General features: G+C 35.6%; 1 protein-coding gene across 23 annotated transcripts in view; it reads right to left on the reverse strand.

The window, feature by feature from the left end:
- The window catches only part of AFDN (afadin, adherens junction formation factor), a 132,081-nt gene that overhangs the window by 71,460 nt on the left and 41,454 nt on the right, over positions 1–19,167 (reverse strand). For 18 of the 23 annotated variants that reach the window (XR_008822517.1, XM_056342921.1, XM_056342915.1 and 15 more), the window contains exons 6-12: positions 18,575–18,732; positions 11,767–11,878; positions 11,182–11,349; positions 9,561–9,605; positions 3,296–3,390; positions 2,372–2,634; positions 727–796 (exon numbers count right to left, since the gene is read on the reverse strand). Coding sequence is in view for 22 of the 23 variants with exons in the window: in XM_056342921.1 (XP_056198896.1) it covers positions 727–796; positions 2,372–2,634; positions 3,296–3,390; positions 9,561–9,605; positions 11,182–11,349; positions 11,767–11,878; positions 18,575–18,732 (911 nt within the window). In the remaining variant the exon portion in view is untranslated. The remainder of the gene's footprint in view (positions 1–726; positions 797–2,371; positions 2,635–3,295; positions 3,391–9,560; positions 9,606–11,181; positions 11,350–11,766; positions 11,879–18,574; positions 18,733–19,167) is intronic. The other 5 variants (XM_056342920.1, XM_056342937.1, XM_056342931.1 and 2 more) reach the window with 1 other exon arrangement.

Consider the following 19,167-nt stretch of genomic DNA (forward strand, 5'->3'; position numbering starts at 1 on the left):
ACTCCCACATCTCATACTGCCGAAATAGTTCATTCTCTCATTTCATCTGAGGCATGTGATCATAGCACCAAGAAAGGCATTAACTATGGTGTCATTTTACTCTATGTTTGCTCTTGAAAAATGAAACTCTGGAACATAAATTATTAGCAGAAAGATAGTGCAGAAAAAAAAAAACACCAAGAAGAGATTACAACCTTATAAAATGTGTATTATTATGACTGCAGAGACAGTTTGTTTAGTCAGTGTGTACATAGGAGCTCTACTGAAGTTAAAGTCACATCCATTAAATTTTAAGTCTAGTTAAACTGAGATTGAACATCCTTTCAAGTTTTATATAAAACATGTATTTACCCTACTGGAGATAATAGTCATAACCTACACACATGAGATAAAGACGTATCGTTTCTAAGAGGAATCTCTAACCTGCATGTAACCTGCCTTCAATAGGTTAGTTTGGGAAGAAACTATTCTGAGCTTGAAAAATTTCCTTTTCTTAGAAAAATTCTTGGCACAAAATGCATGCCAAATGCTAATACATACTTGAACAGAACAGAGTGAGGGAGAGCGGGAGAGCACACCTGATACCCAAGCCCACCACCACCAGGAAATGGATGGGGAGAATGATGAACTCACCGCACTTTACCACATACTACTGATATTATAATTTTGACCTAACTTACACATGATCTTTTATTATTTATTGCTAATTTAGTCATACTATAATACCTTGCTTGTTGGTAATGCTGTTCCACTGTGAACATCTCCCTCCAGATCAAATGTGGTTTCCTGAACAGCTCTAAAAGCAAGCATAACATTTCAAGTCGATTTCCAATATTATATTGTTAAAACATTTAACAAACAAGGAACAGAGTAGCTAAAATTAATAAATTAAAATGCAAGAGGTATACCATCAGTCCAGTTAATATTCACTTTTTAAAACACTGCATCAATTCTTCATACAAAAGCACTCAAATATGTACACATAAATTCCTCTGGAAAAACAGGTTCTCAGTTACATTTTTTCCCCAGTCAAGTGAGAAAATATAAATCACATGAACATAAATAATATAAATATAAAACCACATAATGTGTTCAAGGTATTGTATTCACTGTAGTAGACTTACGATTTTTTGCTCAGCTCTTCAGTACTGTATGTGCAACAATCTTGACAATGGAAATCATTCATAAATCACAGTAATGGATTTTATTATCTGCTTACTCTAAAGATTTAAAAAATATTTGATTGTTCAAGCTGCAGTAGCCCTTTGCCAGAGATTCTGCTGTCCAGGTAAAGCTCTGCAGTGGTACAGTATAGTTGCCTATGTAAACCTGCAAGAGCATTTTTTTATTGATCTGCAGGCTACATGTAGAACGAGCTTAAGATTTAGGCAGATACATTACACAACAGATAAATGGCTGGAGGTCTTCCTAGAGACAGGTCCTACAACAGGCACACAGTGTATTTTCACATTAAAATAAAGCGGAGAGAGAAAATGGTTACAGTATACATAAAAATTAATTCAGCAGATTAGCCAGAAGAGCCTCTTTTCCTAAGTATCTTTCTCTCATTCATCCCCAAGCCAATTTATTTCTTCCCTAAACCACAGTATACTACAATAGTAGCCCCATTTGGACCAAGAGGATGGAAGATACGATGCTATTTTTTTCCATGCTATACAGTCTGCTTTTAAGGTTGTTTCTCCTGAATACTTCTACAGTCACTGAACAAAATACCTGAGCCCCTAGAAGTCACTAAATGTATAACTAGTATTTTTATTATACACCTATGAAAAATATGAATATACAAAGAAACAAAAGGATGGACTTCTGGACTGTTAGTCCTTGCAACACAGAAACTAAAACATAAGTAATCACACTGTAAGAAGTGGTTGCCATATTACGGCATTTAGTTCTCTACCTTGACAGTCTCATTTTGTGATTACCTTACTTAATTTCCAAATCCTTCTAGTTAAATTTCAAAACTTACTATCTGAGAAAATACAAAAAAACAGGCTCTCTGAAAACATTCAGCAAATTCTTTACTTTTCCTGGAGGTTGGATGAACTTCAAAATACATTTTAAAAAAGGTATTCCACTGTTTTTAATACAGAAAGGAGCATCAGGAAAACTCATCTGAATACTTCATAATGGAAAAGACACTTGCTAATCCTAAAAAAAATCACAAGGTGGAGCTCAAGTATTAAAATGGTTACATATTTAAAACTTAAAAGCAGCTGCACAGAAGTCACTTAAAGTCATACTTTAGTCACAGGCCATTTATAATGCTCTCATTCTCTTTTTTTTTTTTTTCTTCCCCCCCCCAAGGCTCCCCCCCCTTCACCTCAGTGGGAAAAAAATAAATTTTACTCACCCAGTTTTGTGTCTTGGACCTTTGACCATAAGACTTGCATCAATAGGTCTTTTAGGAATAATATGATCCTGAGTGGGATCCACAAACTTAAATACATGAGATGACCCAAACTGAACCTTCATTCCGCTTTGCAGCATAGTGGTTTCTGAAATACGCTGACCTTCCACGTAGGTTTCGGCATCAATGCTTCTTGGGGTTACAGTAACAACTCCATCCATATTAGTGAGGTCACAATGATGAGGCTGAATTCCTGGACCAAATAACTGGAAAAAGAATTCATTAACATAGAATAAGCTAAATTATACAGCAGTAGAAATTAAAACAAAAAGGTTGAGCTGCAGCTTACCCTATTTACAGACTAGTAACTTTGCTTGCTTAGGAATTTAACATAGATGAGTGGTACTAAAACCAGTTAATTTCACTTCAATCTTCCTTGCAACAGAGATAATAAAACATACATTAAACTAAAACGTGCAGCAGAAATCCCTTAATGAGGAGGTTTTCACTTAATTCATATGCCGTTCAGAACTGCTTTCTTCCACTTGCCATTTTGATGTAAAAATGTATTTACAAGTCAACTAACTGCATTACACATTTAAGAAATCCTACCTCACTCAAAGGGGTTGAGACTAGGACTTGAAAGCCATTAAGCAGTTATGATAATACTGGTACATACCATCTGATCTAGTGATGAAAAAGAATACCCCATGAAAAATAATGAAACCCTTTCTCTCCTCTTAAAGGAAGAGAGAGGAAATAAAATAAATCATCAGAGTTACGACCGTTAACATGAAATTGCAGCATTATTTACCCTTCTAGCTTTGAAGGGTATTCACATAATATTTTAATAGTTTTCACAATTATACATAACTGACCAGAGATCAGATCAGTTCTGTCATCTGAGTCTGCTTTCCCCCCCCATACCTGAATGGAATTGTCATCAAATTTTTCGGTTCCAACTTCAGTGACACTTAACTGTAGACGATAAAGCTTTGGCTTATCTCTGGAGTCAGAACCATCTGTACAGCAAGTGACAAATATTAATTTGCAAGTAAAATTTCAAATACTGACACAGTATTTCTACATTATTGCAATTTACTTCAGAGTAGCAACGTTCACCAAAAAAAATGAGTGACATTCTTTCAAGATTTATTGGGAACTTAAGTTGTTCGTTGTAGTGTGATAACATTGAAAGTAGACAGAGCCCACTCAAAGTGGTTGTATTCTACGAGTACAAAGAACTAAGTAATCCAGAACTCCTATTCTGTACATACTTTGCGAAAGTTTCTCTATTTCCTCAGTAGTTTAAGTAAGACAATTTTTGTTAATCTCGAAGATTTTATATATGTATACCAATACAGGTTAAAAAGATTTAGAAAACAAGGTATCTACAGATCTCTATTATTACAGTATTTATTTATCTTAGTAAAAGTACAGATTATCAGCAATATGTTCTGTGAGGTGGCCAACATGCCAAACCTGTTTCCTGTTCATCAGACAGTGAAATCGGTATTAAATAGCTACTGGAAGAGCATCTTACAAAATATTTGCCAATAACCGATTTAGTCTTGATACACAGCACTTCTGGCTTATCTTCACAGTGCCACTGACCTATACGTTCATCTTGCAGAAAATGAAGTCAAAGATAAAGTTCAACTTTCTCCTCCCCCCAGAAGAACATATTGTCCAAATAGAATAAAATCTCGCAAGACACACTGGATGCAGCACCAGATTTAGCTGTTGCCTTCACAGGCTAACACAGATGGGTTTTGGTATACATATAAATCTTCCCCACTTCCCAGAAAAGACTACAACCTTAAATACTATCAGATACTAAACTAGTAGTGCCACTTCTGACTTCTCAATTTCTTCTCCAAAGGGAAGATGCAAAAAAGGGAGGCTGCAAGGCAAAGATCATCTGTGGACATGAACAGTGATTTCAAGTCATCCCCAAAAAGCATTTGAGAATATTACTAAAGCCATGGCAAACACAGTGATACTGTCTTCAGTAGGATACTAGTCATCTTCAAATTTTAAATTAAAGTCAATATAAACAGAATCTCCAGCATTACTACCAGGATCTGTTTATTAAAAACAGAATGTGAGCCATTTAACTCCTTGGGGTGTTGTGATGTTATTGGGACATAAAAGACATCAGGCAGAGACAGTCCATAGACTACTACTATAAATACCAGAGTTAAGTGCTGATCCTATAGTAATATCCACTTATTGAACATACTTAGAATCACGATTGTACCAGTTGTATGTCATCCATCACAAAAGAAGTATTAAAGATAAGAGCACTCAGTCCCCTAAGTATTTGTCAGGTACAGGGATAAACCTTTCATTAAATCACAATATTTGAGTCTAGAGACATACATCAAATATCACTGTACATTTGAAAAGGTAATACTAATACAGTATCTTCAGCAATTTAAATTGTGTGCAGTTTTTAATACTTAACAATGCCAATTATAAATTATATGGCTATATCTTCAATGTCACCAAATGCAGACATGTAATACACTACTGAATACATTTGGTTGCTTACCCCCAATTCTGTGAGCTGTTATTATGTCTCCCCACAACTTACACATCTAAAACCAGAGTAGCTTCTTCATTTATTTATTTATGAATCCAAAAGTCAAACATTTCCTCCTCCTATACACATGCAGTTTGCTAAAACCGGCACCCAAAAGATACAAGGTTCTGTTTGGATGCAGAGACCCTTATTCCACATGCAAAAATACTGGAATTTCAGAAGTCAGTGGCATAAAAGTCAGGGATAGTTATCTAGGGGTTTTGTTAATAATTTCTTATGGCACCTTCTCCTAAGCCCTTTATATATAGCTTAAAGAGGCGGCTTTATGGTCTAGTGATTTCACTGCTATACTAAGTATTTCCCACCCCACACTTTTTCAATTTTGACCTCTTAAAACCACCACCACAACTTTAAAATATTCCTACATATTTCTGAATTATTCTGTAAAACACATGATAAAATACTATGGGTTTCAAGTGTTTATTTAAGATAACTTCTAGATCTCATTGCTGAGTTTAGCACTTGTGCGTAAGTGATCGGTACCAAGATCCTGCTAATAAATGTTTGCCTTGCACTACTGTATATATCAATACAGATTCATGTCATGTAAAACGTGCTTTCACATAAGAAATATATTTTAGCATCACGATGTTTCTTCTGAGACAAATTAAGACTGTCTTGTTTCTCTGGAGTGTCCAATGTAACAAGAATAAACTTTTAAAACCACAGCACTAGATACAAACACTTTTTTTTCCTCCCAGGAAAATGAGAAAGATTCAAGGAGTTACCGAAAGTTATTTGGAGCCCAAGTAATTATCCATCAGCAAAAGCCAATTTCTACAGTAAAAGGTATTCTAATCTTGAAGAGAATTGCTACAAATTCTAAACAGGATGAAAGGCCTTTTTGTTCTAGGGGAGGGATGCAAGAGGGAAGGAAGGTTGCATTATACTACAGCGTGAAGTCCTGTATTTCCTGTTTTTCAGCTGAAAGCTCTAAATGTTGTTTGGAATGCATTCCTCAGCTCCCTGCAGCGGGATACAGATTCTGACATACTTATGGCAAAGTCCCTGCTCCCCAAACCATGACAGTCCAAGAAGACTGTTCTTAGCCTCAAAGCACCAAACTTTCAAAGACTACTGATGGCTCAGAAAGGCAGCACGTATGTTCTAAGTCATATGACTAAAAGTTCAGAATTTGATGTTTTGGTGGTTTTTGTTTTTTTTTTTTGGGGGGGGGGGCGCAGGGAGAGGCACACGTGAATATATATGGGTTTTCTTCTCTGACACAACAATAACTTTCTTTTAATTCAGAAACTTGAAAGCTCAAAGTTCTCAGAAAGGTGGGCAGTAATCAGAAGAAGCAGGAAGAGGCCTAAGGAAAATGGATGAATTCTATACAAACTTGTTCGGTTTATAAGTGTGCATAAGTAAACACGTGCCATGGAAGAACGATGGCCTGTACTCTATTTATGGCACCCACAACTGACTAGCAGAACTAAACAGGCGGCAGAAAACCTCTAGGGTTTTTGGGTTTTTTAAGCCTAGAAAACTGAGTTGCCACATACCTCCCAGACACAAGCTGAAGAAGCAAGACCTAGGACATTAGCCAGTACTGCATACACTAAACTTAGCTTTTCCCAGTGACAACATATGAGAATTCAAACAAACTTGGTATGGTTTGCATTAGAAATAAAGTTTCACAAGTTATTTTCCCCCATGACAGACATACATGTACAAAGATACATACACATCTGTGTATACTGCCTACTGCAGTTTGAAAACTGGTATTTCAAGAGGTACCCTCAGCCAAAAACCAGACCTTATCATCAAAGGCCAGGCAGGAAACAATGATTTAGGAAGAAAAGGGTTATTCAAAAACCCTACAGCACATAAATGTACAGTAAAAACCTCTATAAAACAGACAGTATAAAGAAGATGCACAGTATATTACTATTCACATGTAGTCATTAGTAAAATTGTGAAAAACTGTGAAAACTGTGGCTTTCTATCAATTTCCACACTAAGGATGCAATACAAAGATTTCACGACTTGGTTTATGCAGTTACAGGTCAATCACACTTGAAATAGCAAAAAAACCTGTGTATGGAACAGAAGTAAACAATCACTGTAAGCTCATCAACTCAGTGATGTACACAAATATACATTTTTGATGGACTGAAAAGAAAGCCCTTCATGGCTATATATTTTAAATGCATTACTTCACCACTAAAATGTGAAGCTACACCATTTTGCAGATTATAATTTCAATTGATTTTGCTAATCCAGTGCTTGAAACAATGCTGGGAAAGAGTACTGACTTAAAACCAGACTAAACCAAATGATGAAGATCAGATCATAGAAAACAAGTAAGCCCAAAGTTGAACAAAAATGTGCACACAAGAGACTGCACCTATTCAATTAAAAATTAGTTAAATCCACATTTGAAAAGCAGCAGATTTCCTCCTGTACAAGTTTATGAGTGCTAAGAGTTTTGACAGTAAGAAGTTTAAGAGATTGGTTGGGCAGATTTAAAATATCATGTCAAATTCAGGAGATAATTCTGCTATTGTATTTCAGTCAGGGTGTGCACTTCCAGCAGAAGTAAACATTTTTGGTAAAGGAAGATGCAGCGAGGAATGTGACAGACAACAAAGCTCCCTCAAACTAACACGTAAATGTGTTACCACATAGAGAACTGCAGTTCTCTTCTTGGAAAAAAGGTTGGATTGGGAAACTGCCCTGGCCAAGGCTTACAAGCTTCAACCTCCTGTAATTCTTCTGTTGGAGTTATACCTGCATATTGTCCGCATCTCCCACTGCTGTCAGTTCTACAGCTCAGGGTTGCTTTTTTGTGATGAGGCAGAGAGAGAAAAGACTTCAGGTTTTGCCTTTTTTTTTTTCTTTTTTTTTTTTACTTTCATAATTTTTTATAATTTTTACTTCAGGCTTGTAGGGTAAAATGCAGGTGCTCACATCCTAAAAAATGTCTTTTTGTCATTTTTCCTAGCCTTTAAGTATTACGATCAAACAACTGACATTAGAAACTTCCCGGAACTCATCAGCAGATTATATCTGTTATTCACAGATAACAGACAGTATGAAAGTGCTTTCATGTCTCACTTCAGTCTATTTCTATCAGACTTATCTCAGTTTATTGGTTCATTTACATGACTCGGAAGACAAGAGACAATTTCTGACTGCCACACTTACAGCCACAAGTTACTGAAGTGTATCCTCTACCATACTGTGCTGAATCTAATCTTCAGTATGTAAAGCAGTCAATACAATCAGCAACACCAGCAGCTGTTGAGAAGCAGAAAAAATGGGATATACGTCCAGCAGCAAACTTACTAAAATTGTGCGACTGCACAGGGCATGAAACTGAATTCTGCCAGGTTCTTCCACAAGAATATAAACAGCCAATGTTTTGAAAGAAGGACACTTTCACAGGAGTTACTTCTACAATAAATCCAAGTATCCTGAAATCCATTGTTCCAAAGAGACAGAATGGACTCTGGAGTACTAAGACCTCTTTTCACACTCTGAGATAAATGTTTAAGTAATTGCAATTTTTTTTTTTTTTTTCCCCAGTGAATTGCAATCAAATTTTAAGCTTTCTGCTCAGTGGTCAGATGTTCCTACACAGCTTATCTATGCATACTAGTTCAGCACACTCTGCAGAACTTTTCTCTCTCTGGAATAATGCTGTTAATGAAATGGAAATCTGAATTCAAAGAGTTGAGCTTTGGGAGGTGTAAGTTTGAACAGAGTTCTTTAAATCCCAGTATTGTACTCCATAGCCACAAAGGGGTGAGCAACAATGACAGACACACAGTACTTTTATAGCAGTCTAGAAAACAAATGAGGAAATAGATGCTAAAAAAACTAGGGAAAGAAAAAGGTACTTTGGTAGACGTTTCACAGTGAAGAAGAAAGTGGCTTTGTATTCTTGTCTATTTGACCAAACCAGGCCATACCTGCACATTATACTAAATTCTAAGAAGAACTAAAGATCCATAAAGATTTGTAGGGTATCAATTTCAAATGTTGCAGATACAAACTGAAAAAGTCTCTACTGTCTAACCTGGCTAAATCTCTTTGACTTACACCATTCATGTTAGACAACACCACAAACCAGGCAGAAGAAATACTAAAGGATGCTATGGAACACCACAGAGCAGAAAAGTGAGGTCACTTCACCAGTAGTCCAAATACAATTTCACATAAAAATAATCACGGATTTCATCCACTGCATCAATGCGGTCAAACACTACAAAGTACAGTTAAGTTCCATGCCATTTACCCATTTCACTTTTGAACTATGAATTTTACAAGCTAACGGATCAAAGAACATTTTTCTTTCTACCACAACACTGCTTGTAAACCACCCTGTGAAGTTTAGTTCTTAACCTTAACTGGAAAGTTGAACTCTTTGGATGGTAGCACATTCATGACCTAATTGATGTTTGTTCACAGACTGAATAATTAAATGGCAGCTGACAAGATAGGTAACTACTTGACAGAAGCAGTCCCTTAGAAAAAAAAAATAAGCAAGATAGCCTTTCATTTGTCAAAAAGAAACAAAAGATTTACAGTCAGTGATGTTTTTAGTGACTAATGAGAGAACAGTATTAAATATAGCGTTACCTTCATAAGCGTGATAGTTGTAGTAGGCAAAGTGATTCCTTCTCCCTGGGGTTAGAAACACATGCAGAGGACCCAGGTGAAGGCAGCACCAGCAGGACAGATACCATGCAGAACATGCGGAAGAGGGCAGGAAAAGACAAGACAGGAAAGGGTGAAACTGTAGCCAGAAAACACTTATTCAATTTATAAGGACAAAGCGCATTAAACTCTTTCAACTTTAGAAACTGCATAGAATATAAAGACATCAATACTACACAGTTACTGAATGAAACAATCCTTATTGTTTAGAAAAGCGACAACAAGCTGTTAGAAGAAAAACATGAACAATAGGTCAGTCCCACAGGCATAGTGCAACAGCATTGCCACCTGTGGCATTTCAGATTGGTTTTCCTCTCTCAGCTAATGGATGTCTTGCTCCACTGCCCAAGCACAACCTTTTAATACTCAAGGAACTAGGCTGCATCAGAAGTAAAAGTTCAAAGCACAAGAAATTGAAAGTACTATTAAAAGAAGCCAAAATCATGCAAATCAAACCTCAGCATGTAGAACACCATATAAAATACATTTAATACTTAATATAGTCTCTGTAATGCTCATTTTTTTTTTTAAAAAAGGCAAATGAAAACAAAACCAAAAACAAAACAAAAACAAAAACCAGCACTACTTGACTATGAAGTTAACCTTTTCTTGCAGTTCTGATTAAAGTTTTCAGCACTGATTTCCAACCTTGCTTCCTGAAACTTAAACAACCAGACTTTAAACTGTAAATGACTTGTTTGGATCCCTGAGCGTACTCAAGTTACACTTAATAAGAAAAAAGAGCTGCAAATAACTGAATCACCAAAAGTGAAAGCTCATATCCAAATCTGTAAACATGAAGACAACAGAAGTTAAAAGTAGAAGTTATATGTGTTTTATCAGTTGCGCTATAAACATCCAAGCTCCCCTGGCTGTTCCTAGATCATAAAATTAATTGTAAACTGCAATGCAGCCCAGAGAGTTGCAACGATGCCAAAATAAACCCCAGCACTACTAGTGATTTGAAGGTTCCATATAGGCTGAAAAATGTTTAGAAAGTAAGCTTGATTTTAAAATTTCATGTTCTTGTTCTTTTAAAAATGTATTTCTCATATATGGCACTGTTAAATATATCTTACTAGGTATGTTACAGTATCCTTCTGAATGTAAATCAAACCAGATTTAAGTAGTGCTTTTCTGGTTGCCTCCCCCACACCACAAAAAGACACGTTAAATTATTTTACTTATTACCAAGTTTTAAACCCCCAAATCCAAAGGAAGTTGAAGACTGAATGATTTCATGATTTTTTTGGTTCTTGAAACACTTAAAACTTCATACTTTAAACCGTGGCAATACAGACAAAGTCACAGTCAATCATTCCCCATCTTTTTTTAGTCCAAACATTTGCAACTAAAAATTCAGTATTACAGCAACATGCAGCCCTACTTCTAGATAGCTCTAATTCAGAACCTGACATCAGAAGAATGACTGATGTGATATTCACTTACACTGCCAGACTTTCTTACACTTCCAATGAAATTTCTGGAAAATCTAAATGACTATGTATAACAATTTTGACTATTACATAACCAGCATTCTTACCTGGGCTTAATTCTACCAGGTATGGTAGTTTCTCTGGAGGAAGGCAAGAGCCGTAACCAGACCCGTCAACTCTTTCCTTCCCCTTTAATGGCTTTCCATCAATGATTTTCTTGGATTTCTTTGGGACATAATCAGGAGGCCGCCTCTTCAATTGAAAGACTAGTATTCCTAAAACAGAGTATCATACATCCTTTGAGTCTCACTATCAGTGAACAAGCACACATCCAACATCTATTACTTTTAAGTGTTCCTTAGGATTACTTTCAGCTTACTAAGTTCCTGACACTACTTTATGTAGTTATTTTTAAGTTAAAACTATTTAAAACATTAATAGCATACTTCCCCACAGTGAATAATATAGAAACTTCAGTATAAAATGCAAACTCTTTCTACTGCCTAAAGATCTATTACTATAAACAGTGCTGAATGAAATAGTAATTAACTCTAAATGCACCTAGAATTAGAAGTGCCTGAAAAACAACACACTTTAAAATGTATGTTCAGATTTCTTACTTTTCAGGGTGTCTGCATCATTAATTTACAACATCCAAGGCACAAAAATCTCTTAAAGATTTTTTGACATACCTTTATCACTAGGCCACTCCCTAAATATCTGCAGTGGACACTCATCATCATCAAGGATAGTTTCTTTAGCACCTTTATCATCAGAGTGCTGAGCACCAGGAGGCAACATGACCTAGAAAAGAACCATTATCAGTTTTCAGAGCTGTTGGTGGACAATTAGATCAGAGGGTTCAGGGATGCATCTTCTGATATTCTTTGTTAATTTATAACAACAGATTAAGCAAAAAAACTCAGTAAACTGCAATGGGTTTTGCTTTCCAAGACTTATTCTCTCTCTTGCCTCTTGTTACAGTTAAATCGCACTTCCCAGCCGCACCACACATATTTAAAAAGCTACCTTACACTTAAGGTAGACAAGACAATCTTCCAGTAAACAAAATTAATCCAATTTCTCAACAGCTAAGCAAAAAGCAAAGAAAGAAAAGCAAAAAGCAAAGAAAGAAAAGCAAAAAGCAAAGAAAGAAAAGCAAAAAGCAAAGAAAGAAAAGCAAAAAGCAAAGAAAGAAAAGCAAAAAGCAAAGAAAGAAAAGCAAAAAGCAAAGAAAGAAAAGCAAAAAGCAAAGAAAGAAAAGCAAAAAGCAAAGAAAGAAAAGCAAAAAGCAAAGAAAGAAAAGCAAAAAGCAAAGAAAGAAAAGCAAAAAGCAAAGAAAGAAAAGCAAAAAGCAAAGAAAGAAAAGCAAAAAGCAAAGAAAGAAAAGCAAAAAGCAAAGAAAGAAAAGCAAAAAGCAAAGAAAGAAAAGCAAAAAGCAAAGAAAGAAAAGCAAAAAGCAAAGAAAGAAAAGCAAAAAGCAAAGAAAGAAAAGCAAAAAGCAAAGAAAGAAAAGCAAAAAGCAAAGAAAGAAAAGCAAAAAGCAAAGAAAGAAAAGCAAAAAGCAAAGAAAGAAAAGCAAAAAGCAAAGAAAGAAAAGCAAAAAGCAAAGAAAGAAAAGCAAAAAGCAAAGAAAGAAAAGCAAAAAGCAAAGAAAGAAAAGCAAAAAGCAAAGAAAGAAAAGCAAAAAGCAAAGAAAGAAAAGCAAAAAGCAAAGAAAGAAAAGCAAAAAGCAAAGAAAGAAAAGCAAAAAGCAAAGAAAGAAAAGCAAAAAGCAAAGAAAGAAAAGCAAAAAGCAAAGAAAGAAAAGCAAAAAGCAAAGAAAGAAAAGCAAAAAGCAAAGAAAGAAAAGCAAAAAGCAAAGAAAGAAAAGCAAAAAGCAAAGAAAGAAAAGCAAAAAAAGGCCAAAAAAGGAAAAAAAAAGAAAAAGGCAAAAAACCTACCAAAAAAAAGAGTAAGACTTCTTCATGGAGGTGATAAGCAAAAAAATGAAACTGACGCTTCCTTATTATCTCACACATTGGAACCAGCCTTTCATTTTGCTAATGCTATTCTGCTAATGCAACATGCAAGTATCTTTAGAAACGGGAAGACAAGCTCGCAAAGAGAATGTCATAATACCTTCCACATCATTGTCTTATCCAACCTTTACCTGCTCTACAGAGACACTACAGGCATGACTGGAGCATTTCACACAACTGCTTCATGCTGTCTAGCTTTAAGGAAGAACCAAAACTAAGTATACTTTGGGAACAGAACCGCAGACGACTCATAACTTTTACAACTACATTCTTAGAAGACGGAGGAAGGAGAAAACCTTGATTCATGAGTTCTGACTCTAAAAGAGACACAGCCTGTGATTTAATGCACATTTGCATTACTGCTCCCCACAACCATCAAGCATAAAACACAATGACAGGCAGTATTATAGTGCATAAGTACCTTCTAAGTTAAAGATAGATCTTTCAAAGTAAAAAAAACCAAAACAACACACAACCTACTCTTTATTCCCTCAATGTTATTTAAATTTATACACAGCTCTATTTTAAATCAACTACTCAAAATTATTCCCATCTCTGAACCATGACCCAGGTAACACCTTCTGAAGTAACATGGCCATTGGCAACTGCACGGTGCCTGCTGCAGCCCTCAAGAGGCTTTTCCACTCCTGTTTGTCACCTCCTCCCCACACCCATTTTGGTGCTAACCAAGTTCTCACAGATCCACCCCAAACACCCTTTCATCTTCTTCCAAGAAGGAAACAAGTACATTTAAGATCAAATGTATGTAACTGAGTCACTGGCCGTTCTCTAAGACATCTTCTATGCAAAACCTGGCTAAACCTAGGACTAATTAAATTACCTTTAAATTAGATTTTCAAATAGACAAGGTATTATAAAACAAGGAAAACATTAAAATGTCTAAACCAAAGGGAACCAGGAACACATCTACACTCAGATCTTACCTTGGCAAACCACTCTCTTCTATTTCACATCTCAGATTTTAAAATCAATTATATCTATAGGATAATTTTGATTAGCTAATTAAAGTAACACTGTGTTTCAAGCCTTATTCAACAAGCAACAATTTTTAAATTCTAAAGCCCTGGAAAGAGAAGGTAACCAATTACAACACAAGAACTACATTCTACAGCATGTGTACCAGGGGCTGACCAATACTGGACTAGGGAGCAACCCGAAGAAAACCAAAATGCAGTGAAGTTAGAGGACAGATGAGATATAAATACATAGGTGCTACTACTTGACTCTGATATTACTTCTGCACTGGAACTTGGATGAGCATCTGTAATTAGCACTAGGCTTAATGGCAGCAACGGTAAACTAGAGAAGTGAGAGAAAAGTGGTCACAAAAGCACTAATCCCCTCACCCCTGCAGCCTTACCATTCCTCCCATCTCTTGGGAAATGTGAGCAGTAACTCAGACATACCTCACTTAAAAGACTGTGTATGACCTACCCTGCAGAAAGACACAAAACACCACATCTGAGCTTACATAGGCCAGCAGACTTCTAATTGTGATAAAGCCATTTTAGAAAACATTTCTGTGTTTTAGGCGAATGCTGCCTCACCATCACCCACAAAGCTGAAATCCCTACACTCTAGGTTAACAGAAAAACAAGGGAACAAGTTTATATTACAATTGGGTTTTGGCTTATGGGCAGTGATTTGCTTTCATTTTGAAAAATAGGAGATGCTGTTAAATATCCTTTCATGAATTTGAATCCACACAGACTGCTGAGATCAGGCACAGATATCTCCCTGATTTCTGTGACAGCGTAAGAAACCGAGTTAGGTAAAACCAGCTTAAGATCACAAGTCTTGGAAGCAGTTTGTCAGCTGACAACCTATGAACTGAAACAATGCATAACAGATAATTAAGAACAACATACTCTGCTTCCTCATAATTGCATTCATGAGCACATACAAATTATCGTAAAGCCATTCCAATCTACACTTATCCATTTAAAATGCAGTGAAACATGCAGAAAATCCAAGCTAAGAAATTTAAATGAAGTCCATAGCAACTTAGAACTTCCAAGACATTTGCTGGGATAAACAAGTAAGGGAAGATAATACCTAGAGGCCTCTGTGGTAAGCAACAGCTACACAGAAAGTTATCAGACCTATCCTTAGCAAAAGTTTCACAAAAAAACCCCCATGTTGTAATAAGTCTTCAATAAGCTCTTTTGTTATTTTAATGCTTTTTAAATAAAAACCTCCTATCTACTGCATGTTTTAGTATATCTGCTTATTTAAATGAATGAATCCTTGATTTTCCTTACAAGTTGGGAACACAGGCTCCGCACATGCCCCTAAAACGAAAAAAAAAAAAAAAAAAATACAACCAAAACACTGGAACTTGCTAAGAAAATATTTAATGCCTCATGTCTGTAATGTCCATTTCTTAAAAAAAAATCCAAACAAAAAAACCACTCACCCAAAACCACAAAACCAAAACTAATCACCATGAACCACGTGTATTTACTTGACATTACTTACACCTTATCCTCGAGTAGAAAAAAAATAACAGCACGCTAAAACAAAAGTCTAATCAAGATTCGACTTGAGAGATAACTGGTTTCCCGCATGCTTCAAACCTTATGCCCTAAGTGAGTATGCACAGGTAGCTTGGAATGTCCAATTAATTTGACATCTTGAGAGACGTGCAGTGAACCCTGTATTATTCAGAGAAACTCAAACCAAGCAAACCGAAACAAACAAAACATTGGAACAAATGTACATCTGTTTGATTACATAGAAAAGCACTTTGGAAGAGGGCATAAAGGTACAGCCCGATACACCACAAACCAGGGTATGGAAGCAAGCAACTAACAGGAAACTGCCATTTACAATAAAGGTTGTCAATGGTAACCATTAAGAAAAATTCTTACAATGTTCATCCTTCCACTCAAAGTTCAGAACTGAGTGAACTTTACTACAGGTACTTATGCAGCCTTATAAAGCTCTTGTCATGTAACTTAAAACTCATCTTAACTATTAAGTAAATTTCAGCTGCTTAAGTCTTTGAAGATGCTTCACCTACCACCCAAAGAGAATAAAACATTTTTAACATCCCAACCAATAAGAAACTGAAGTTATACATTCCACTGTACACTGTTTTAAAGCCAACAAAAATAATAGAAACGTGTGCAAGCCAGATTTGTCTTCCAGAGAACACGAAAAAGACAGCTATGAAACTTCAGTGTAAAGAAGTACCAATGACCATGACAACCTATTTAGCACCATTTTTGTTTCCAAAAAAGAAAACAATGACGAAAGACACATGGAGCTAAAGCTAGGATATGTTAACGTTTCAAGCAATGAAAGCAACTTCATAAAATATTCAGCAAAAAGAGATTTTAGAAATTAGGTTAAAAATACTCAACTTTTTTTTAAAAAAGGATTATCATATCTAAAACCCAAGCACTACATCAGAAGAGGCACTAAGAAAGGCCAAGTAGATTTCAGACAACTACAGTGACTTATGATGAACAAAACAGTAAGGTCTCACACACTTAAAGGTTTAAAAAAGATCTGCTATTAGCCAGTGTAGACCACTCACATATTTCAAACATTAACCTAAACACACAAGTTACACCAGTATAGAAATATATATTAAGAAGATGTGCTGCCCAGAAAAGACAAAATATTTTCCAGATTTGCTTTCCAGTAAACTAATTTAAATCAATTTGCTTCACAGCAAAGACTTTGTTAATCCTTCCCAAGATGAAAGCAACATTCCTCAGACTATTTTCTACATTAAATAGCCCCACACAAGATCAGAGAACAAGGGAGAGTAAGAGACCACCACCACAACAGTGACTTGCAGTAGTTTCCCTGCTAAGTGTGCAATCGCTTCAAAAAATTCCCTAGAACATAAATATTTTATAATACATCATAATGCCATCTAACTCTGAACTAATCAGACTAATGCAAAACTAGCTTCCACAATTCTCTTGAACCAGCAGAAAAACGAGCATGTCAAGCCAGCAGCCTGTTTAGTAACATTAATGATTGAGAATCATGGATTCCATTTACAGAACCGACAGTATGAAGATAATTGTCATAATTACACATAGAAAATACTTTGCAGCCAAAACTGAAAATCAATTTTTAGTATGCTGCATCATAAAAAAAACCCTATTACTTACAAATTTATTCCCCTCTATAATAAAAAACTATGTAAAATTTTACTGAAGTTAAGCAAAACTAAACTTTCACAGTTGAAACCCCTCTCACAGGTTAATGAAGACAAGGATACCCTGTCCAGAACTTCATTAAAAATATGTCTAGAATTAAGACAAAACTGTTGAAACAATAAAACTTAAGACTAGTTCACTGTTACAAAACTACAAAAGCACTACCAGCATACTGTTTCCTTGTTTCTAATCCACAGCTAATTATACCACTAGAGGCTGTAAGCACGGCAGAAGTAGACACTAAGGTGATTCAAAGATATCATAAAACACGTATCAGAGAGCAACTTTAAGACCAAAGATATATCCACATCCCTTAGAGCAGCTAGAAAGTGCAGAGAATAGCAAATAATATACGCTTTCTTAATGCTTTCCCAGTGGCACCTTAAGCACTGGAGAAGGGATTGGGGAAGAGAATACAATATGATGAGATGCAAATATTTCTCCCTTTTTTCATCATTTTAAGGAGCAATAAATGCAAATTTATTAGACAAGCAATAGCCAGAAATGTCATCAGACTAGACTCAAACAAGGATGAAATGCTTTCAAGTCTCACTATTCTGCTTCAGAAGACAACAGGGACAGAGGTTTGTAACCTTTTATCAGTACTGTCTATGGGACTTTTTGATAAAGCCATAACTCTAAAACAGTAATTCTATACAATTCATTTAGTACTCGTAAAATAATTAAATTCTAAAAATAAGCCGAAGTTTCACTTAAATGTTTTACCTTTTCTCATGTGTAATGAGGGTGAGCTGCCGCTGAAAAGTATAAGGCAACAGCATGTAACACATACCTTTTGTAAGGGAATTTGCCTTGGCACTTTTGCCTCTGAGAAGATGCTCTTAGTTCAGGGGAATGATTTTGTGCACAAATGGCACAAATTTAGGTATCCGCAGGATTAACTATTAAGTTTATTTATCTGTGAACCATAAACACGCTTAGTGGTATAAAATCACAGTGCCAAATACAGAAGTATGTTACTTTCATTATTAATGTTTTTCTATGTAGCAAGTAATAATTTAGTAAGATTGGAAGATTTAGGTCTGAAAAACAAACCTGACAAATCACTTCATAATTCCCAAGGCTGTTAGAGTAAAAATAAATAAATAAATAAGTGTATGTGTGTGTGTGTGTATATATATATATATATGTACACATAAAAATAAATATATGTTAGTTGCGGAGCTACCGATGCCTTTCCAATTAGTTTTAAAGCTACTGCAAGGGGGAAAAAAAAAATACAAAGCATTAGAAGATCATGACTTAATAACTTCACTTACACGTGCAATACAATAATCCTTGGGATTTTCCTTCTCCAGACCATATTTTTCCAGTGCTTCAATAACTGCAAAGTCTGCAGTATCTGTAGTGGACAGCAGGATTGTCTTGTACGGTATATTTGGTTTTAAACTGTCTGCATAAATTCTCAGTGTCCCACCTTGGAAAGAAAATTTAATTAACAACGTTATCAGAGAATAAAAAGACAGACACGCAGTCATTTATTACATTTCTAACAGAATGTAAGAACAAACCCCTTGCAGAAATCATTTAATAATATAAGAATATAAGAAAAGTTACATAACATCCTCAAAATAAATTTGTTTCTGCCACCGGTAGAAGCCTCCAGTGATGCTTTCCTGATTACCCTAAGCAAGTCTTTTTTCCCAGTACTTCACCGTTCTTATTATTACCTGAAGTTAAAATGAAACAGTAACAATGACTGGATGAATAACTTTTCCCATCCTGACATCAAGTTTGTGATGACCTTGGAGAATCTCCCCTCTCTTTTAAAAGCCCACTTAGGATTTCCCTCAGGTGACGTTTTTTTTAACCCCTTCTTTGCTACTCTTCCATGGACAGAATTCATCATTTG

Source organism: Falco biarmicus, chromosome 6 (genome assembly GCF_023638135.1).
Source record: "Falco biarmicus isolate bFalBia1 chromosome 6, bFalBia1.pri, whole genome shotgun sequence".
NCBI lineage: Eukaryota > Metazoa > Chordata > Aves > Falconiformes > Falconidae > Falco > Falco biarmicus.